Genomic DNA, 24689 nt, shown 5'->3' on the forward strand with positions numbered 1-24689 from the left:
AGAACCGGTGAGGCATTTAAGATCAGAAGGAATAAAAATTATAACATTTGTAGACGACGGTATAGCTGCAGGCAGCAGTTTCGAAGTGACATCAAACGTAAGTTATTCAATAAAAATGCTTTTTCAAAATTTGGGTTTCTTGTTTGCAGACGACAAATGTAATTGGATTCCAAGTCAAAACTGTGATTGGTTAGGTTTGCATTGGAATAAAGAGAAAGGTCAAGTTCACATCAGCAACGACAGAATTTATCGTCTAAATTTGTGTTTAGATACTATACATGGTGAGGTACAGAAAAATGTATTGTATTTTCGTGCAAAATTTTTAGCAAAAATTGTTGGTCAAATTATTTCCATGAAAGTTGTTTTTGGTGATATTGTTAGAATGAAAACAAGATTTTTGTATTACTGCATATCAAGCAAGGCTAGCTGGGAAGCTCAGGTAAAAATAACAGCAAATGTTTGAGAGAAATTGAATAACGCATGGCAAGAGTAATAAATCAGTTTTTGCAAAATTTCCACTGAAGTTTAAGATGTTGGTATTGAGAATACAGTTTTAGAAATAAATACATGTTCATAATATTAAGATATTTCATTTTGGTGATGACTTATTTTTTCCAGGACTAGGAGTACAGTCACATATTAACAAAGCAGTTACCGATAGCGGCGTTTCATTGGACAGCAAACTGGGGACTTTCAGCGAGCACATGTGTGGGTACCTTTTATCATCAAAGAGTGACAGTACCAACAAGACCTACAAACATGGTTTTCAACGATGGAAGAAGTTCATAAATGACCACGGACACAGTGAGATTCCAGCACAGCCAATTCATGTTGCTTTATATATTACTTATCTGTTAGATTCTGGTGCTTCGTATTCTACAGTAAACACTACAATTTATTCAATAAAATGGATGCATGAAATCAGTGTTTATCCAGATCCCACAGATAATTCCTTTGTGAAATCACTACAAGAGTCGGCTAAACGATTAACGGGTAGACCAGTGCGCAGAAAGGATCCCGTCGACCGTCAGATGCTACAGACACTGTGCGATTCGCATACAGATACTACGGATGTTCTTATGCTTAGAAATTTAGCTATGATTTTGATAGGTTTTGCAGGTTTTTTAAGATTTGACGAACTAAGTTCCTTGAAATGTAAAGATGTCATTGTTGAACAAAATTATTTGCAAATTTTTATTGAAAAATGCAAAAATGATCAATACAGAGATGGAAACGAAGTACTTATCGGAAAAGGTTTTACTAGTGCTTGCCCATATGACATGTTTTTACGTTATACAAAGGAGGCGGAAATTGATATGTGTTCTGATCAATTTATTTTTAAGCCCGCTTTAAGAAGCAATGGTATTTCCAAATTAGTGACAAAAAATAAAAAGCTTAGTTATACTGCAGCAAAGCAAAATATTGTTAATCTTTTAAAAACTGTAGCTCCGGGTTTAAATATCGGTCTACACTCCCTTAGATCAGGAGGGGCAACTGCTGCTGCAAATGCTAATGTCAATGAAAGATGTTTACAAAGACACGGGCGATGGAAATCGGTGTCTAGCAAAAATGTTTATGTGAAGGATTCTGTAGAAAAAAGGTTATATGTGTCAAAACAATTGTTATTATGATTATTATTTTTTTCTCTTCTTTTCTCTCCCTTTCTTTGGTAATGTCTAGGATCAGCCTGCTCGGTGCGCTGCAATGCAATTGAAGGGTGTTTTTATTATGTGTAGATATGAAATGAAGTGTGGACTAGAATTTTTTCGCGTTACGAAGTATAGCGAAATATAATTGTCCTGACGACATGTAAACAATTACGAAAGTGTGGGGTTACTAAGTTTACCTTGTTATGGAGTATTTAGCCAATGAAATTTCAGTATTGAGTGTAGGTGTTCGAATTGATTCATGGGTTGTCAGTAAGGTTCACTTTCTAGCGCACGCCGTCCCAAGCAAGTCGTGTTTTTTGTTTTGTTTTTTAACTATATATATATATATATATATATATATATATATATATATCTATCTATATATATATATATATATATATATATATATATATATATATATATATATATATATATATATATATATATATATATATATATATATACATAGGTGTATTTTATATTTCCTATTTCTATAAATTATTCAAAGAGTGAGGTTCCGCCACTCGCATGTTTGCTGACTCCGCATTTGGCCGCGGATACACAGGTTTCCATTGTATTTTCAAAACATCATCTGGTTGTTTTTTATCTATGGTTTTTCCTGGGCGGCGGAGGAGGCTTAAATCATGTTATACCATAGTATTATGGATGCACATATTGTAATTTTTTGTTACTCAATATTAATGCCTTGTCCAATGGCTTGTTTATGTGTTTGAAAAATAAACCTGGCGTCAGCCTGCTCGGTGCGCTGCAATGCAATTGAAGGGTGTTTTTATTATGTGTAGATATGAAATGAAGTGTGGACACCCCAGTGGCAGTAGAGGAGCGATCAAAACTAATATGGCGACCAAACGCTTTTATGAGTTCATGTCAGCTTTAATATATCTCAAGTGTACTATATATGTTCTACAGCATTTATCGTAGGAGGGGCTGGCTTCTCTTCCATTTTCTTCAATTTATTCTGGTCGACTATGTGATTATAGAAAATATCTGTGAATAAGCTTAACTTTAGCATAACATGTCAGGAACGTATTTTATGGTTATCTGTACCCTCTTTTAGAGAATTACCAATTCACCCGTCACAATGTACATGTACATGTAATAACATGACTATATGTAAACTCAACAAATGAATATGATCAAAATATAATAAGATGTAAGTGAATATAATCCAATTTTCATAATACTTTTTTTCATGTCATATATTCGTATTTGCACAAGCAATGTATTTTTTAAGATTAATAATGATATAACCCCCCCTTCAGATAAACTCTTAGTCTTCGTCACTTTCTCTCATATAAAGAACGCTAAATCTGTTTCCGGTACTCTGGGAACTTGTTTGAACACGCTGTTTTCTTTTGTCTTCTTTCTTTTTTTCTGTACGATCCGTACACTCTTCAAAATATCTGGATGCGGCAGCTATTCCCTTTAAGTCAAGAACATTAATCACAGCATCAAAAAGGCATTGATGTATTTGTGCAAGATTTGAGTCCATTAAAAGATCTTTATGTATAAATAAGTAAGCAGATTCTTGTTTCTTAAGCTCGAGATAAACATTGTACAGAAATGTCCCTGAAAATAGATAATGTATGCATGGATTTGGAAACGGGCACATCAAAAGAGAGTTTAGCTGCATAGTACCCATGAGACAAGTCTAGAATTGTGCAAATCCATGGATCACACCAGAGTCAACTGGGTGTTCTTTGTTGTGGTCAGTTTTGGCACTAAATTGATTGAGTTTGAAAAAAACCTCTTTTGAAGATTCACCGGTCATGTCCAGAACTGTATCTTCTATCAAATTTTTCTCACATCCAGTTGTACCATGATGAAAAAGAACCCATTTTAATTTCAACATTATCAGACAGACCAGTATGCTGTGCAATGAAAAATAGTTACATGTGGCTTGGCTCTCTTAATCCAAAATAAAACTATTCCTAGAACAAGTTCTAGGTCCTTGGTCATATAATCGATGCTAAAAGACGGTATATTGATTATCCGACGAAGAATATTTTCTTTTTGCGATGACGACAGGTTTGGCATTACTGAAAGCTTTGGGAGTTCGCCATATCCTGTCAGAGTTCTAAAAGCATGAATAGTTTTTTTCAAAAGTGTATGCCCTGTTCGATCATACTCTTCGACATCAGAAATCCTGTCTGTTGCCAATCCTTCGTCCACAATGTCTTCTGAAAGCAGTATTCCGTACATATATTCTCTAAGTTTTGCACTACACCGATAGGAGGATGCTGAATTTGGGTCTTCCACCTGAGGGATCAAAAATTTTCTTCGCAATGTTATTATGTCTAAGGAACTTGGCGGAAGAATTCCTTGTCTATGGTAACAAACATACCATTCCGGAATCATCGAACCATTTTGCCCTCGTATTGATTTTTCAATTGCACTGCTATTTTGCTTAAAGTGTGGAAACAGAGTAGAATCTGATGCATTAAAAGTAAATGCCGTCTTAGTTCTTTTAAGAGCAGATAGGATAGTTTCTAGATGTTGTGAAGTTAACGCTCTTGATGTGATTGCTGAAAGTCCGTCCTCATATGTTTTCAACCCTCGTAACCACAGAATAACTTTGAGGGTCCTTTGTCAGTTGTTGGAATACTAAACGGTGTATAGCCTTCATACCTCCAGATTGAAGAATAAAATGGTTTAAATATTTGTGTGTCAATATAGTCATTTCCTAGGAGGGCAGCTATCAAGTGGAGGACTTTTCTACCTCAAGATGGAAAGAAATGTACAAAATTGTTCACATGATATCTTCGAGCAGAAAGAAAGTTTTCCAAACTATCATTCTCCATTCTGGTTTCCTGCTCCGTGAAACTTACACTTTTAAAAGGTATAAATCCAGCTGTTAAAGGAAAGATATAAAAATCACTATCATCAGATAAAACCGGACAGTTCAACTTATTTGCAAGTTTTGCGATTTCTATGTCAGCCTCAGTCACAAACTGCAAACGGAATCATAATTTCTTTCAAAACTGCTCGAAAAGTGTCAAACGCCAGGATAGGCATAACTTTACAGTCTCCCTTATGTCCTTTTGCCAGTTGCATAGCCATCTCGAGCCTCTGTTTCATCCTTTTATGACTTGTCTGGAATTTCATGTCATTTGGATCATTTCCTCCATCAAACACAATATAAGGCTGAATGTTGCAACAGTTGAGAAGGTTAAGGACTTTAATTATTTTATATGCGTACTGGTCATAATCTCCACCGTGAAGAAAATCCAATTGATTACTATAAAAGATGAAGTGGTACAAACTGTTTCCATCTATGACTACCTCTGTGTCATGCAGTCGAATTTCTTTCATAAGCTGTGGATTACTTTTCATGAACGTTTTCAATCCTTTAATTCCCATGTTTCACCGTCGTAAAGTGAACTAATATTATGTATTAACAACTGTACATTTCTGATAAAAATGTCTCAAACGGGGATTCTGAAAAAAAAGAAAAACACAAAATGTAAAACATACTAGTAATCAACGAAATATTTTTTTTTGCAAGGCAAAACGACGAATGCAGTAAAACCTTCGTTTCAGATAAAAAATAATCATATAATTATAATGGCTACTATTTTCTTCAAAAGAGGCATTCAAAACAGACAAGCAAATATTGTCCTAATAAGAAGGAAACACGTTACAAATTGCCATAGTCCATTACCGGTATATGCTTTTTCTAACGATCAACTTCCTTGACAACGGGCTTTCATTACGAATGGCCATCAGTGCATGTACTGCACTTATTCAGAATTACCGTCCGTAACAATCTTACATCATAAATAAACGAAAATTATATTTTAATAATGAAGGTTTGAAACTTATTTGTTTGATTTTTTTCAAATGTATAAATCAATTTACTAGTTCCATTATCCAGAACCCTGCTATGTGTTCCCAAAACAATCTTAAGCTTTGACTAGAACGATTTTCTTAATTTGAATAGAAAGTTGGAAGTTTTCCAATAAACACTTTTCATGATCAAAGCCAAGCAAAAGATGCTAAGAAATTTTATTTTTATGTTAGATTGTGCTTCTTAATTTTGTTTGCATATATTTTGTTCTTCTTTTCAAGCATGACATAATATGCATTTTACCATTTGTTTAATTAGGCTTTGCAAATTTAACACTCCTGTCGGGAATGCCATGATAAGCGTGTTTTGTTGTTGCTTGTCACGCGGGAGTTTATGCTATCATATTATGACCTTTCCAGTAAATTTTAAATGTTCGAACCTAAAAAAGAATATATGATACACTTGATGATAAATTTTTTTTGAAATTGATTTCGCAAATTCTAATCATAGGACGGTAATTTTTTCTCAAAAAATAAAGAATAAAAATATTATACCAATAAATCGTATAAAAACTTCAAAACTAAACTGGGTTTGATATAAGACTCCTCGAACTTTAGATCGAATTCGGAAAGAGTACAGGCCAACTAAATACAACACCAATCAACTTTTTTTCAATAACAGATATTAATGAAAGACGCGTCCTTTGCCAAATTTTGTTAAATGCTAGCCGCTCTTTCTTTAATCAAATGAATATTAAGATCTTTTCAGTGACATGTTTGCAATCCATTTCAATTTAAGCCTGAACGCACGCAATTGAACTCAGAACGAAAGTCTGTGCTGTAATGACGCAGTGTTTTCTTTTATCAAGACACTGCCTTGACAAAGACATATCCAATTCATGTTAATGCTTGTATATTCATAACCTGTGTTATTTCGCAAAAATTGAGCTGCATAAATGATCAATGCACTTTGTAAGGATTTATTCAACTAATGTTATTACTATTCCTTCATCCGATTTTCTTTCTTAATAACATTCAATGCGGTTCTCATAGACCCATCAATGTCCGACTAGGTATATCTATTGAGTATTTTAAAGCATCACAGAATTTTAAAACCAAAAACTACTTTTTTTAGAATTCATTAAAATCGATAACAGTTTGCATTCAGATTAGGTATTATTTTTTAGAATTATTCAAGATTGGTTTGATTTAATGACTAACTTTTCAATCTAGTTCATTAGAACTGATTTCGTCAAGTAATGATCATTGAGAAGAGAAATGGATAAAATCATTCAAATTTAAACGGCGTGTCAAAAGCCGTACATAGACATCTTCATATTTAATTAATCTCATTAAGTATGATTAGTAAGATATTGATCTATTCTATATCTACCTATATGATATATTTTAATACAATGAAATGTATTTTTTGTATATGAGTTTAATGCAATTGGAAGAATAAAATTGTTTTGTTAAAGTAAGAAGAACAGAGCGAAGAAGAGTACAATGTGAGAGAAAAAAACACGAGTTTTTGTTGCAGATTATAATACAGTCTTTAATACAATTTCGTGCTTTACGGTAGCACTTTCTCAAAAACAATATTTTGCGAATTATCATATAAGAGAATCAAAACTAAAACGGGTTTGATACAATATTCCTCGGACTTTGCGTTGAATTCGGAAAGAGTACGGGCAAACTTAATACAACACTAAATCAAATTCATTTTAAATTACTGATATGAATAAAGGACGAGGCGTTTGACAGACTTCGCTAAGTGCCAACTGGTTTATTTTTAATCAAAATGAATGATATCTTTACAGTATTATGTTTGAAATCCATTTCATTTTAAGCATGAATGCAGAAATGCAACTCAGAACGAAAGTTTGTGCAGTAATGACGCAGGATTTTCTTTAATCGAGACACTGCCTTATGTGCTTGTATACTCATACCCTTTCTTTTTTAGCAAAACTTGAACTGCATAAATGATCATTGCATTTTGTAAGGATTTATTCAACTGACGTTACAAGTACATGTTTAACTATTTCTTTACAGATTTTCATTTTCAATTATATTCGATGCGCTTCTTATACATCCATCAATTTCAGACTAGATTGGTAAATCTATTCAGTATTTTACTTGATCACAGAAAGAACTTTTTTAAACAAAAATCTTCAATAATACTCATTAACAGTTTGCATTTAGGTAAGATATTTTTTTAGAGTTATTGAAAGTTGGTATGCTTCAATTAATTACTTGCCATTCCAGTTTATTAAATCTGATTTCCTTAACTACTGATCATTGAGAAAATAAATTGATAAAAGACATTTAAATTTCAACGATATGTTAAAAACTGCACTTAAACATTTTACATTTAATTAATCTCACTAAGAACAATTATTATGGTATTGATCTATTCGATGTCTACCTACATCACATTTTAAAGTACAATTGAAATTAATTATTCGTTAATGAGTTTAGTGCAATTGAAGGATTATATTTGTTTTGTTGGAGGACAGATATGAGCTTATTGACAAATCATTATACAGTCTTTTAATACAATTTAGTGCTTTATGGAATAACTGAAAAATATCGATTGAATCCCATTTAAATACATAGCAATAAAAGACCTGTCCGTGACAGGCCTTTTATTGCAGGAATCTAGCAATAACATTAGTTTCTGGAAATATATCCGTATTGATAGATTTTTCGATAAAATGATTAAATACAACCGTGATATTATAGGACCGGCTCATAATTATGATGCATCAGTTTTACTTATATATATATATATAGAGAGAGAGAGAGAGAGAGAGAGAGAGAGAGAGAGAGAGAGAGAGAGAGAGAGAGAGAGAGAGAGTAATACATACCCTTTTCCATCTTGCACCATGTATCAGCCTTTGGACTTTCGGCCCTCTGGCTTTTATTGGTGTATCGTGCTTATACAGGGTGTAATATGAAATAAAGATTGTATTATTGTGTTTATTACAATGTACATATATAGTAATAGAAGACCCAATACTTTGTCAATGCTTCAATTTAACCAAGACGTTATACATGTAACATACATTACACCAGACGTTGTTTTAAAGGTTTTGAAACATAAATTACTACCTAATCAGAAAGGAGGAAATCATCAGACTTCGGCAAGGGGTGTAATACGAATTCGTATCAGCCCTGCAGCCCTCTGACAAGAGAGTGTGTATTTCGGTGTGTTCTTTGAATTAACACAGAAGAGGAAGATACCACAAAATTTTTGTTCATTTGATTCATTCTGGTAACAAATTTTGACGGAAAGACCAATAAAACTCATTTCTATATTTCACACATTGAGTTGGGAAATTATTTACCGCAACTCCACACAAATCAATTCAATACATATTATTCCACCCTCACATATTTTTGCCCGTCGTAGTCGGTTTAGTAAAAAGAAAGTTAATATTTAAAATCAATGGAAATGCGTTTTTCAAAATGCACTTATAATTACTTTATATTTTTGAATAGAACGCAGACTCAAAATAATCTTTTAAAACAATTTCTTCTGTGGGACATATAAGACACTTATACTTTTTAATTTGCATCGAAATTCAAATACTTAAAAATTTCAGCAACTATTCACAACACTTCATGACTTAATAGATAAAGCACAGGAAAAAAAAACAGTACAGTAACTACTAGGCTTTTAACATCTTTATTTTCACTAGCCAGTCTACATTTTTGTTAGCTTTGAGCAATATATTTGTTGCTCATTTTATTTTAATAAATATCTTTATCTTTGCATAATCATCATTTTAAGTCAAATAACTGTAATAATATTCCCATGCAGACAACTACTTTTCAATTATGCAATACTTTACAAAATGTTAATATAAACAAACTAAATACTTTTCTATCCATGAATATTACCCAATGAAGTAATGCAAACAATTCAAAAGAATAACAAAAACAATACATATAAAATACATCTGAAAATCCGCTTTCCCCTCTCCTGCATTTTGACAAAAATTGTATTGGAAAAAAATTAAATAAAAATCATATCAGATATGAAACATGCAATGATACATACGAATACTGTTAAAATAGTTATTTACGAGTAAAGTTACACTAGTAACGCGGTAAGCTAATAACCGTGTAAAATACCAAAACATCACAAATTTAGCGTTGTAAATTACGCTAACGCATTTTTAATACCCACGCGTATCGTTTAACGTTAAAAACGTGTACAGAACAACTTGCGTGGAAAAGGACTTTTACAGTATGAAAGGTAGGTGGACGACAAAATATACTGCTAATACACTGTAACTGTGTAAATATCTAAATTATGTTATCACAACAAAATATAAAATCTAAATACCATTGGAAACAAGTCATTTTCAACATTTGGCATTATACATGTATTGAAATAAGGAATAAGGAATCATTCTTTGAGTATTATGAGGTGATAATTTTGGTCGGGGCGTGATCAAATCCAATAAAACCCGAAGGGCTTTATGATAGATTTGATCACACCCCGACCGAAATTATCACCATAATATTCAAAGAATGATTCCTTATTACTTATATTTATATAAATTTAGGCCATCGTACGATTAAATCTTGAAATATAAATAATCGAACCCCGCCAGCGCCTCAATTTGGCGTCATTTGTTTTATGGGTTATATAGTACACAATCGATACGTAGTGTTATCACAGACAAAGACACTTGATAATGTAAATATATAAGCATAACATATCATTGATTATTTTTCGCGTTATTACGTTTTTGTTGGGCGTGCTGATTATTTTTTATCCAGTCAATCTAAATTATAAGTAATTACAATTAATTACATCAGCCAACATTTAAACCGTGCTATTATATTCACAAATCATCTTTGTGAATCATACAGAAAGCTTAACTGGCATAACAATAATAGCGTTGCCGTATCATGAACCCACCAAAACTTACATGTATGATTCAATGATTGGTGTTATGTTTAAAGTGTTTCACGATTAGGAGCTAATTTTAACGTACGGCCAACTTTAATCAATTCTAACTAAACGAGCTTTTTATGATGGTTTAAAGGGACTTTGACACGATTTGACTTAAAATTTTCAAATTTTATTTTTCCATTTTCAATGTTTATATTGATAAATATAGAAGTTTATAATGCCATGTCAAAATTTGAAACTCAAATATCAATTTATAAGCAAGATACAGAGTTTACAATTCTTTGTTTCTAAACAAATTCGAATATTGTCATTTTTTACATATTCGTTGTATTGGTGTAAATTTCAATCAAATAGATATTGAATTAGTTTAAATTGTTATTTACATGCCATTTTGTCTAAGAAATGGTAATTCTATACATTACTTTTTTGTAAACAACTATAAGACTCGAGCTTTGTTTACATAACAATCAATTCTAACCTCTGTATCTCGCTTGTAACTTGACTTTAACATTTAATATTTTGGTCAATCATTTAAAATGCACCAATAAACCATTTTATACATAAAAAATAAAAATAAAATTTTTGATCTCAAATCGTGTCCAAGTCCCTTTAAAAAATGCTTATATAAATGGTTTTCCTAGATTGTTTTCACTCGCAATGCAAGAATATAATCACTTTGGAAATCATTTAAAGGTGATTTAAATCTGTTGGAGTTTGGAACTTGTACATGTACCAACGAAACCTATGAAAGTGTAGTCATTAGTGATTTTAATGATTTTATAGTAGAAAAAGAATAATTACTTATATCTTTTGTCGGTTTTCATGATCAGTCAATTTTTCTTCTCTGGTAACTTTGTTACATATGCTTAAGTCTAGGTGTCTGAGAACCTTTTCGGACACGCTGTGATCTTTTGCCTTTTCTGTCTTCATCGGGATCAATATACGTTCTGAAGTATTTTGATGAACCTGGACTAAGAGCTTTATTCACAGCATCATAGAGACACCGGTACACACACGAAAGCCTTGAGTCTTTTGAAAGCAGTTCATGTATAAATACGTCAGGATATCTTTGATTCTGGAGCGCAATACAAAAACTGTACAGAAAGGTTCCAGAAAATACATGTGGTATGAAGGGACTTGGAAAGGGACACATCAACAGATAATTAAAGTGCATAGTTGCCATGATGCAAGTTTGAAGTTGTGCAAATCCATGAATCAAATCGCACTCTACCGGATTTTTCTTATTGTGTTTAGGACCAATGTTAAATAAATCAAGCTTGGCACTGACTTCTTCTCGGCATTTAGTGTCCATGCCTAAAACCGCAGTTTCTATCAAATTTTTCTCACACCCAGTAGCATAATGTTTGGAAAGAACCCATTTAAGGTAGACCTATACTCGGCACTAAATGGGCTCAATCATTAAAAGCTTAGCTTTAAATGATAAATATACATTCTAGCAATACATATACAAAAGAAAATATGTATGTTTACATGCTAGTTTGTTTGTTATCACCTCTCAGACGGGTGTACCCCCTTGCGAAAATTATTGACAATTATGAAATTTGCCAGACGTCCGTTTTTCCTAAAAATAATTACCAATTTTGGGGAAATTAGAACTGAACATACAAAATATAGTATAAATATTTATTTAAGCCATATCTCATCAATAATTTTGCGCAAATTTTTGTAAGTAAGTACGCTTTATGGACCTGATGTATCAAAATAGAATACAAAAAATGCAATGCTAGTATCGCGTTTGGTAATTTTTTTACTATTTTATGGACTCAAACTTAAATTCATGGTGTTTATTCTATAGATTGACATCTTAGAAAAAAGATTTTGTAAATTAAATGATATGTTGACGGATTACTTTTCACGCTATAAGATCTAAACCAAGTAGTCCCTGACGAAAAAATCCGTAAAAATCACATTTTGCTACAGTTTTTTGCCTATATCTGTCAACAATGTTAGATGTCATTTAAACATTAATTAATTGACGATTGATTAAAATCGAAATAGCTTCTGTCTCTAAATTAGAACCGGTTTTAGTAAAAGAAAAAGAAAAATTCGGGGGGGGGGGGTCAAAATAAAGAAGATATAAGCATACCTGAGATCCTGGTTAATCAGAAACTTCGTTTTTCATTTTACTTAAACAGAATCGAGTTTCTCAACATGTATCATTTCTATCTCTCATAGAATACATATATTACCGTTCTAATTGCTTATTATTGCCATTGCTTACAACAGCGATGTAGAGCAAAATCAATACCGGGTATCAAAAACGCTTTGTAAAAGTCGAACCAATATTGTAAATTCCGTATTATGACGTAGTGCGATACTCGGACTACTTTAACATTTAACATTATCAGACAAACCAGGACACTTTGCAAATGAAAAACGGTGATTTGTGGCTTGGCTTTCTTAATCCAAAATACAACGATTCCCAGAACAAGCTCAAGGTCTTTAGTCATATCATCGATACTAAAAGAAGGCATATTGATTACCAGACGGAGAATATTTTCTTTTTCACATGTTGAAAGGTCTGGAATCTCTGAGAGTTTTGGTAGTTTGCCATATTCAGCTAGAGTAACCAAAGAGTCGACACGTTTAACCATGATTACGTGTGCATTGCGATCAAACTCCTCGACAACCCACTTCCTTTTTGAGGTCACTCCTTCATTTTGTTGAACTTCATCAACGCCCTCTGAAAGTAAAATCCCATACATATATTTTCTTATACTTTCGCTACACTGATAGGAGGACACTGACGATTTAGGGTCTTCCACTTGGGGAATTAAAAGCTTTCTGTGTAGTGTGATAACGTCAATGCAGGTTGGGGGAATAATTCCCTTTCTGTGTTGACTAACATACCACGTCGGAATCATAGATCCATAGCGACCTTGTATTGGGTTGCTGACTGTACTGCCCTTTTCCATGAAGTAAGACCTCAGAGAAAATTCGGTTTCTGTTGCATTAAGTGTAAACGCTTCCTCTGTAATTTGTATAGCTAATGAAACAGCGTCTTTATCTTTAGACCTTGAGACTATTTTCTCAATGCCTTCTCTATATGATTTTAAGCTTTGCAGCCAGAGAATGATTTTGAGAATCTTTTTTTCCTCTGTTGGATCCGTAAATTGCGTTTCTCCTCCAATTGACCGAATTGAAAAACAGAAAGATTTAAAAACTGTTTTGTCCACATAGTCATTTCCTAGGAGGGCAGCTAATAATGGAAAAACATCTTTTCCCAAGGACGGAAAGACTTTAACAAATCTGTCAACACGATATCGTCGAGCAGAAAGACAATGTTTCAAAGTACCATTTTCCACTCTGATTCCTTGCACAGTTAAGTTTAGACTTTCAAAACGGATAAATCCAGATGATAAAGGTAAAATATAGAAATCACTATCGTCAGATAAAACCGGGCTGTCCAAATGATTTGCCAGTTTTGCAATTTCTTTGTCGGCCTCAAAATCACAAACGACAAACGGTATGGTTATTTCCGACAAAACAGCTATAAAAGTGTCGCGTGACATTATTGGCATAACCCTACAGTAGTCATGTTGTTGTTTTGTTAACTGAATAGCCATTTCAAGTCGCCGTTCAATTCTACTTAAAACAGTCTGAAATTTCTTTTCATTTGGCTCATTTCCACCATCAAATACAACATAAGGTTGAATGTTGCAGGATTGAAGGAGGCTAAAAAACTCTCTGATTTTATTAGCATACTGATCATAATCTCCACCGTGTAGGAAATCCAACTTGTCTTTATTATATAAAAAGTGATACAAGCTATTGCCATCTATGACAACCCTAGTGGAATGCAGCGAAAATTCCTCCGTAATCTGTGGATTATTTTTTATGAAGGTGGTCAATCCTAAGATCCCCATGGATTCCAATGTTGGTTTTTTTTTCGTTTAAACAATTATTGAAACAGGGAGATGTTTAATTTGGAGACCTGAAGGTATACAGGTAAAATTGGTAAATGAATTGAAATACATGTACCGTATAGCTGAGGGTATTTTGGTGGGAATATAATTTTGGCCAATTTGGAAGATTTTTGAAAAGTCAAACTTACATGTAAAATCATCTAATTTAAGCACTTAAATGTAGATTTTTTGACAAACATTTAGGATATGTCATTTATTTTTTTTTCATTCCAATGCAAATACTGTGAGTGTGAGAAAAAAGGACAAAAATTACATATAACAGTGTTACAGATCTATATATATATATATATATATATATATATATATATATATATATATATATATATATATATATATATATATATATATATATATATATATATATATATATATATATATATATTGATTAAATATACATTGCTTTTTATATAGTCAAATTGTATACAAAACTAAAATGCGCAAAAAATCAACATTAATTTGAATAATAATTTAAAACTCCTTTTAACATCATTTCACTTTCCCAACCTTAGATGTTTAATTAAATGTCATTTGTGTTAGCTTGTATTGTTTTAGGAGACATAGATTTATTATCAACTAAGGTGCATATACAGTACAGCTCACGAGTATCCCGACAAAAACACCGACCACCGTGTTTGAAAGTCCACGCTGAGCGTGGAAGTGTCGGTACCTTTGATCTATTGTTCTCTGTTACGGCCACGGAACGAGAAAATACACGGTGCGACACGGTGCAACGCGATGCAACACGGACAGTAACACGGTGTAACACGCGGTATTTACCTGTGAAAAAAGGAGGATTTAGGAATAAAACTTATAAAGAATAAAATATTAATTGATGTACGTAAGAGAATTAAAGAAAAAGACAACGAAATAGAAATAAATAAAAGGCACGCAATTTTCAGACGTATGCGATTGTTACGGTTGATTTTTGTTGATATTAAGAACAAAAAAATCGATATCGCCCACATAAAGGTTTGATCAAATAAAACACTAACACTTTATTTTCCTTTTTAAAATTCAAATACACTGTTCCATAAGTTTTTGTTTTTGTTTCAGTCCGTTTTTAAACGTTGTAGTAATCGTAGTTGCTGTAGATTGGCGGTTTCAATAGTGCATAGAGTCATAACTGTGATCTTCTCTCACTTATACTCTATTCAACGATAACAAATCTAACTGGTTGTTGAAAACAACTGTACTTTCTCTAAATAATATAATTATACAGCTTTATATTCATATTTTCAAATTTTCTTTCTTTTATACATATGTGTGATGTACTTGTCCATGTAGTACCGCACGGTACATATTCATAGCGCTTAGAATCCGTGGATCGGTACTTGATAATTTTTTATTTCATCTTTATAAGCAACTCGAGTTTAGAAATTATTAGTGTTCCAAGAAACTACTCAGTATTGCAATAATTACTGTTTGATTGTTTAATGATCGTCATAGCGAGAGAGAGAGAGAGAGAGAGAGAGAGAGAGAGAGAGAGAGAGAGAGAGAGAGAGAATACTGGTATGAGTTTAATTTTAAGTACATTTCACTTGTAATTCAGTGTAATAAGTTAGATTTATAGTTTCCCTTATATTGAACCCTTTTCCCTAAAATTGCGATAGAATCTATGCAGTCAGAGTCCACGTGCTATCCCTGTCAATCAAATCAGCCCGCGAGATAGACCACGTGCTCCTTCCATGCCTTCCATGATAAGGAATAAATGTCGTTCTATTGGTTTTTTTTTAAGTCCGCAAAATAGAAAAATGTTTAACAATGAAGTATTTAGTGTTTGAAATGTTTAGTTTTTTCATTCTTATACTGCATGTATGAGGGTTGGAATATTGCGCTGTAAAATCTCTCTCTCTCTCTCTCTCTCTCTCTCTCTCTCTCTCTCTCTCTCTCTCTCTCTGTACTTTTGTCTTTTGTCTTTTGTGCAATCATTTTAGAATTTTAAGAGTTCTATTTGTATTAATTTAATTCATTTATTTTAGATCCATGGTTTTAATAACGACTTCAACACAATGAATAGAAGTTTGTAAAGTATAGGATGTAATAAGTAATAAGTAATAAGTTTTTTCGTTAAAATTTCAACGCTATTTCACATCACACATATTAGATTGGTTATAAAGTAAATAAAGTTGTGTTTGTTATAAATGCTTGCAAAAAGTTACCGGTATTATCTCATTCATCTTTTTAATCAATCAGGTTTTTTCGTACATACATGTATGTGCACCCGGTAAAAAATTTCTTATCGCAAGTTAATACTTTGTGAAATTCCCGCATTTATAGAGTTGCTGAATTCGGAATTGTTCTCCGGATCCACGCGCCGATAGTCTTACGTGTAATTGTTTGTGTACACATCTACAGACAATTTTTTTCTTTGTTAGAGATAAGGAAAAATCAAGGAACTAACAAAGTAGAAGTAAAATATATTCAGACCATACACACGACGGGTTGTGATGAGTTACCAAACAGGTGTCCGTGGAAAGGTGTGAATAACGGCATCTCGAGTACACCTGTTCAGACGTCCAAATAAACACACAGTTAGTTGTAAATTACAATGACACCTAACAAGACAGACAATAACACCTGTTGTGTATAGAACCCAAGATGAAAGACAATGTTGTGTATCTGATCAGTTTCCGTACAGGTGTATCGCACGAGTGATTTTTTCATGTGAAATCACGGCGCCATTACCAGCTGTACGGAAATAAAGTTCAAAGTTATTTTATGAAAAGCAGGTATATTTTTAGTACATGTACAATTCTTTATTGCTACATAAATAGCTGAAGTCCAAATTATTCGAGTCACCGGTAATATGGGGTTGTTATTTACTACAGCACATCAACATGTTTTTAAACAAACATGATCTGAAATGTTTTCATTTCTCATTTTTAATTGGTTTAAAGTAAGGCTGTAAATTAATTAATAGATCAGAAAGTGTTTTCAGATATAACAGAAAGTAAGACGTTTAAGCTCCCGATATTTTAATCGGATCGTCAGTTACAACATCAAGCGTGTTTAGAAAAAAAACACGATGAATTAAATTGGTTTGAATTTTGATTATATATCAATTGATTATTAAATATATTTGGTGAATTTATTTCAATTTATTTAAGAACAAATGAATTAAAAGGTACCCATTTACGTCGAGTTTTCAGATCACAAAAAAATAACTTCACGTTGACAGCCCCGACAATTTTCTGGGTCCGTGCAACTTAAGTCGACATTCATTTTTTTTTTAAATATGAAAAGGAAATATATGTTTCAACCCTTGTTTAGCCATAATTTATTTATTTCTAAACATACGCTATTTCTATCAACGTCTCAGGTAACAATATCCACGGTGTAACACAGTGGCCACGGAGTTCCACGGGCGGCCACCGTGCGACACGGTGCTTTTTCTTGAATTTTCCAATACACATACACGGTGTCACACCGTGTACACGGTGCGACACAGACCGTTTTCCACCGTGTTTTTTACACGGTGGGTGTCGGGATACTCGTGAGCTGTACTGTAATTGTCTGAATAACGGTTTATATATGAATGACGAAACAAACATTGATTGTTAATCAAGTTTTTTCTTAAAAACATTTATAAAGTAATTATTTCTAATAAAATATTGAAGGGTGTGTAGACAGAATTGAAAATCCTATTACACCACCCCGTAATGGCGACGTAGGACTTTTGCTATAATACATCCATTTTCTCAACTGTTCAGAATAAACTGAAAATATATTGTAGTGAAAGGAAATGACAATAGTAATATCAGCCAAAAATTAATGGTATACCTTGTAAGCCAAAATCAGTGCCCTTCCAGAATAAAACCTAGCAATACAGTACTCTATTGATATGACATGTAAATAAATAAACCAAAAGATTCCTGATCTGTTATGGCAAGCAATACAATTAAAGAAACAGTCGTAATAACTTTAATTGATTTATTAAGCTTTATCTTAAACTTTTTAAAAATATTTTCGACATATATGTGGCATAAAAGTTCAACTTACGCATCAATATGAAACATTGATCTTCAAACTATCTGTTCTCTCTACATGTAACTATGAGCGTCCTTGACAACGGACTTTCGTTTTCTATGCTCTAACAATCATGCGCACATGCACTGTTTTTGTTATGAAATTAAAAGTTCTTCATATTTATTCAAGTTTGTACATGCATCGGTTCTTGACATTTAATATGAAATAAAGAAAACAAATTATATATATGTAAATGACACAAAGGTTTAACTTACTCATTCATGTGGAAAATAAATCTTGATCCACAATCTTTTCTTTAAAACTAAGAGCGTCCTAATGACAACGGATTTTCATTGTCTATGCTCATGCTTACATGCTCTGCAATTGTTTAGATTTTCATTAGCATACAAAGCTCTGTATATTGATTTGAATCCAAATTTGTACATCTAGCGAATTCTTACTCCTTCTAATCAATATACATTCATTAAATATATATAGATACAAGCAAGCTATTTTTGAAAAGCAAATTGTGGGCCAATGCAATTCGACATAAATAAACATTTTAAAATGCATTCATCCAACTCAATTCATAATGAGTATTTGCGCAGTCATGACGCAGTTGATTCTTTTATAAAACATCGAAAGGGTATGCTTATTGATTAATTCTATTTGATCGCTATGTTAAATACACAAGAGTTTGAAATGTTTATAAAGTGCATCTTTGAGAAAATATGAAAACAGTGCATTGATTTCCCTATTGCCTTTTTAACATGTACACTTGTTATTTTTATTTTGAATTCTTATCAAGAAAACACGAAATTAAATGCATTTTGACTTTTCAGACGCTTTTTGAGACTGTTGTACTCTAAGAATTGGTTCACATGCTAGTTTTTTTTTTTTAAAAATAAACCTGCTTGAAAGTTATTTGTTATCCTAAAATTTCTAAACCGCTCCACGTTTTTAATTATTTTGAAATGGCTAAGTCATATAATATTTTTTGAAGGTTTTCTTCTGAAACAAATGATAATTATTTGAGCAATATCATTGGAGGGAAGGAGTAACCACAACGTACATAAATGTTCATGCTTTAGTGCACTAAATATTCTACAGTTCTAGAAACAGATAATTGAAATAGTGACAATAGTAAAATCCTAATTTTTAAGTTGGTTAATAAATTACCATAATTACCATAATAACCATTACCATAATAATAACAAATAACCAATTGACATAAAGATATATATATATTCCTGATTTTTTAGCGAGCAAAGAAATTTTTTTATAAAGCAATATAATCTTTTATACATATATTTCAATTTTTCTAGAGAAACTAACTAAAAAAACATTTAAGATTTTTATAGATGTACGACATAAAAGTTTAACTTACAAATTCATATGAAAAAAAAATTCGTCTTTTTAGCTATTAGCGTCCTTAAACAACAGATTTTATTATATATGGTCATGCTAACATGCACTGCATTTGTTTAGATTCGTCGTCTTTTAGAGACCAAATTTCTTTCTATTGATTCGAAATAAACGTTGCACATGTACCATCATTTAAACTCGTTGTATTTAATACATACATACAAGTAACAACATTCTAAATGCAAGTAGACTTATTTTAAAAGGCGAAATGTTGACCTGTCTTTCTGTAAAATTAAAATGATTTATATTTTCTTATAAAAAAAAATTCATTTATATTTTAACACAAATCAATATGTTGAACGGAATTTAACAGACTAATTTTTTGCGCAGTCATGACGCAGTTGAGTTTGTTTTTTAAAAACATCGACAAGGTCTGGTTGATCGATCACTGCTTTTCAATTGCTAACAGAGTGTACATTGATTTCCAACTTTCTTTTTAACCTTAGTGCATGTACTCATTTTTAAAATTTATATTGATTTGTATTAAGGAAACAGAGAAATAAATGAATTATATGTAGGTTTAAACACTAGATGTTAATGTAGCATTGAGTTTGTTTTCCTTTCAGGTGCTTTTTATGGTCATACATTTATGTATAATTTAAATCCGTTCATATAATATTTTTAATGTTTTTTTTAAATTTTATGTGTAAGAAAGTTATGTGTTAACCTAGATTTTCTTGACATCTCCACTTAAAAATCATTGTAAAATGGCTATGACCAAAATTACCTTTTCCATGGTTTTCTTCGATGATTAATTATTCGGGCATATACCGTGAGAGAGTATCGCCAAGCCTGGAATAATTGAGTAAGACATAACCATTACATTCATAAAAGTGTCATATACCACAAGAATATCATATTTCTGTGTAGATCATTCATTTACAAGAATAAAATGCGAAAATAGAACAAAGAATCATAAAGTTGCGTTGATGTTGAGTTGCGTGGTCTTGATAATTCAAACTGATGTTGTTTTCTTTTAGACATAGAAAAGTCAACTGCCTGGATACTTTTTAAACAAACGGACAAACACAATTCTGAAGCCATAGTAGATTTACTGCCACAACGACTAAAATGAATCGGCAATTTCATTTCATATTGAGACAGACAGATAGACAGGCAATTACAAAGACGGAAAAACAGACGGACAGAAAAACGAACCTTTGAACAGAAAAAGGGGATATAACGAAGTATAATATATAGACCTTTCTCTCCAAATAAAAAAGGTACACATATTGGTAGAGGAATCAACTTTGATTTTTGTACGGCTTTAAGTTATAAATAGTTTTATGATAAAAACAACACCAAATCTACTCATATATGCAAAAGATGTTTTCTTGTTGATGTAATCTTTTTTCGATGAGATAATAACGGTATATCTCTATAATTAGTACATCTACTGGATACAGAAAGACAAATAATAGTCTGATTTATAGCTAATAGCTAAAGAGACTGATACACTTAAGTTTTAGTAAAGAAGGTTTCAGAAAGTTGTATTCCTTCATTATAAGTTTTTTTAGACAATGAATACACCTTGAGCTTAACTTAAAAACGTATCGGCGAGGAAAATGCATATAGTAGGAGCAAAGTATCGTAGATCAGAAAAGTTTACATTATTCTCGACCTTACATATATTTAATAATTTGTTTAATGTGAAATGATTTAACCAAGTTGATATTTAATCAACAAGTCATAATGTAATATTTGCATACAGATAGACGTGTCCTTTTTGAATAGAAGAACTTGGGTCGCTAGGACAGAGGTCTTGATAAATAACTACACAAAAATATCTTACGTCCCAGCCAGATCACAAATAAACAAACATACCTTACATTCATCATCATGCCATGATTATTGAGTAAATGCGAGCTTATCAATTTCCTGTTTGAAAACGCCTAATTTTGTATTGAGTCACATAGCGTTACATTATGACATGACTTTGTGTATGATATTATCATGCATAGTAAGGAATAAGATTTATTAAAACAATTATTTAAATAGTCGTCTACTTAAAAATTATGGCAGAAAATATATTTATAGTGGTGCTGGCCTTGTTATCGACTAAATCACGAGTTCCAGTATTTAGAACACGTTTATCAGAAAAACGGTATCTCAGTCGTCTGCTACGACGTAAGTAAACGTTTATTAACTTCATAACACTGAAGATCAATTTCATGTAAGAATCAAAGATTAATGAAAGGGTCTGGCCACGCATAGTAACCGATTTTCTTTTTATTTCATACATGGACACATTTAGGTATAAAACGCAAAAAGATACTAATAGTTGGGTGCTGGGGGTAACTATTGCCATGGTAACCGAGGCTAAAGATGAAAAAATAGCAAAACTTACCTACTTTATCAGAAGGTTTTGCCCACTAATGTAAACTATTAAAGACATTAAGGTCAAGATCTAGTAAATGAAAGGTGCCTTCAAGTTTATGAAATTCAAGATATAAATTCTTTTAATGATGCTTTATAACAATATACATGTATTCGTTTCATAGGGTGTACCGAGGCTTGGGTTTTGTTAAACACAATGAAAAATCATGTTTGAAACAACAATTTTCTATGAAATTTGAAGAATAAAAGTAACAAATCTGGGAATTTTGTTCATTTTTGACTGAACAAATATATCTAGAATGCCTACAGTTTCTCCAAAAACTGCATTAAATAAGCTCTTGACCTTCTCTTTAAAATGATGCAAAATTGAATATAGGTACCGGAATTACTTTTTCCGTAATTAGATATAGAATGTCAAAATATTGTTTTATTTTCCACGTAATTCCTTTAAAGACGTAAAATACACGGGAAAATCCATCAAATCAATTATGACGTCATAATGGTTTTGGCACCAAAAAGAAGTCTGGAATCATTTACTAGAACTTGACCTTAAACAATCTTTATTTTTTTATAAGCTGAAATCGTGAATTATTTATTTTTTTATATCCTTATCAATGTCCATGCAATATACACTTCATTTATGAAAATTGATACCTGCTGCTATGCCAACAAGGCCTTGAAACAGAAAAAACTGAAAAATTGAAAACGATTTGATATGCTGTAATTCCTGATTTTAGATATTTTTAGCAATTATTTTTGTTGGATTTTGTAGAAATATACCTAGTGTTTTATTGTATACCACAAAAAACTTTGTAATTCAACAAAGAAGTGTTGTTGCCAAGGAAATTAAAGTTGCGTAGAAATCACAGAAAATCTTACTTTTTGAAAAGTCCTTATTCTATAAGGCAACGGCAATATTCTTTATTTAGCAAATGCCGGATTTTTTCAAGTTACTTTCACGTTCAGGACATACTTAATTTTTTCTCACCAATTGATATAAGTTATATATAGTTTTTAAACCAGTAATAACAATTCAAATATGCCTCAAAATATTAGAATATACCTTATTTGTTAGCTTGTTACCATAGCAACGCTTCTCAATTTTTTTATTTATAAATTCTAAATTGCACAACCATAATAGTGTATACCAAAAAGTTCAAGATTTGCATTCAAATTAAATGAAGAAATCATATTTTGAAATTTCTCTTTAGTTACATGTACATGTACCATGGAAACAATTTAAATGTTTGTGTTTCTCCATAAATGTCTTCAAATATCTTTCTATGCTTGCAACCTGTTGTAAAATTCTTATTTTACATTAAATTTGGCATTTACCAATCGAAACAATGTAAAGAAAATTTACCATTTTCTACAGGATGGGATTGGTGATTCAGCTGAAACATGTAGTTTCCTCCATTATATATGGGAAATACTAGAGTAATTTGTTCATTACAGCAACAGTAGTGACACAAACAGTACTATATAGCTTGCAGTTTGTTTTACTTTTAAATAAAGTGGTCAGTCTTTTCGTCCGTCTGTCCGTCCGAGATCATTTGTCCGGAACATAGCTTGTCTCCTTTTGGCACAATCTGGGTCATACTTCACCCAAAGAATTCCTTTAGGTAAAGAGTGTGCAGTGACTTTAAACTCATCTATTATTATAATATAAAATAAGATTAATATACATGTATTAATGATTTTAAACTTATATCTTCTCTCCCCTTAATCCAATCTGGCTCAATTTCACTTACAGAATGTCTATGGTCAGAGAATGTTCAGTGACCTTGAAGAAAGTTTGTAGGTCAAAGGTCAAGGTCATATAAGATCACACAAATTTCTTTTATCAGAGCATATATACTTTCCACTAAGTACCATTTGACTCATACTTCACATAAACAAAGCTTTTACGTGAAGGTTGTGTAGTGATTTTAAACAAATTTTCAAGGTCAGATGTAAAGGTTTTAGCAGAATGATATAAAAATCATTGTCCGGAGCATATCTTCTCTCCCCTTGCCACAGTGTAACTCATTCTTTACCCATATGGTGCCCTGGTCAAAGACTATGCAGTGACCTTTAATGATGTTTGTATGTCAAGTGTCAAGGTCATATCAGATTATCCAAAAATCCTTTTTTAAGAGTATAATTATATATATACTCTCCACTTACTCCCACCTTAGGCATATTTGGCTAACACTTTACTTTTAATGACGCGCAGTGAACCAAAGTCTATGTAAAGGTCATAGCGGATCTCTTTATTATCAGTTTTAGACCGCAGTTTATTTACCATTTGCTTACCCTTGCTGAGATTGAACAAGAATGCTTTTATGTAAGAAGTACTGAGATTGCATTAGAAGTTCAATGCCAGCTGAAAAGTTATAGGTCAAGGTTCAAGCAAAATTCTCTAAAAATCTTTACCTCTTTTTGTCCATCATTTAATTCCTTTGAGATGGTCACATTCTTAATGTTGTCTAGTTTTACTTTATAATCAAAGAGTATATAACTGGTCCAAGGAATCATCATAATCACCATTAATACGGGGTTTTCTAAGGGGCACTTGAAACAGCTGTACTATGGTTTATATATTTAAATAACTTATGATAAAAAAAAAAGATAAGGAATGAACTTTTTTCA

General features: G+C 32.0%; 1 protein-coding gene and 1 pseudogene across 1 annotated transcript; both read right to left on the reverse strand.

Moving 5' to 3' along the window:
- Positions 1-2901: 2901 nt before the first annotated feature.
- LOC128161256 (protein asteroid homolog 1-like) lies at positions 2902-10273 on the reverse strand (annotated as a pseudogene).
- Positions 10274-12473: 2200 nt separating this feature from the next.
- On the reverse strand, positions 12474-18414 carry LOC128161254 (protein asteroid homolog 1-like). The gene is made up of 2 exons (XM_052824496.1): positions 18330-18414; positions 12474-14338 (listed from the first exon to the last, which is right to left on the reverse strand). The coding sequence occupies exon 2, from the start codon at positions 14268-14270 to the stop codon at positions 12609-12611; it is 1662 nt and encodes a 553-aa protein (XP_052680456.1). The 5' UTR covers positions 14271-14338; positions 18330-18414; the 3' UTR covers positions 12474-12608.
- Positions 18415-24689: the final 6275 nt, after the last annotated feature.

This window comes from Crassostrea angulata, chromosome 8 (assembly GCF_025612915.1).
Source record: "Crassostrea angulata isolate pt1a10 chromosome 8, ASM2561291v2, whole genome shotgun sequence".
NCBI lineage: Eukaryota > Metazoa > Mollusca > Bivalvia > Ostreida > Ostreidae > Magallana > Magallana angulata.

What these genes read in the sequence shown, in the direction of transcription:
- LOC128161254 (XM_052824496.1), bottom strand. Translation starts at nt 14,270, where the DNA reads ATGGGGATCTTAGGATTGACCACCTTCATAAAAAATAATCCACAGATT.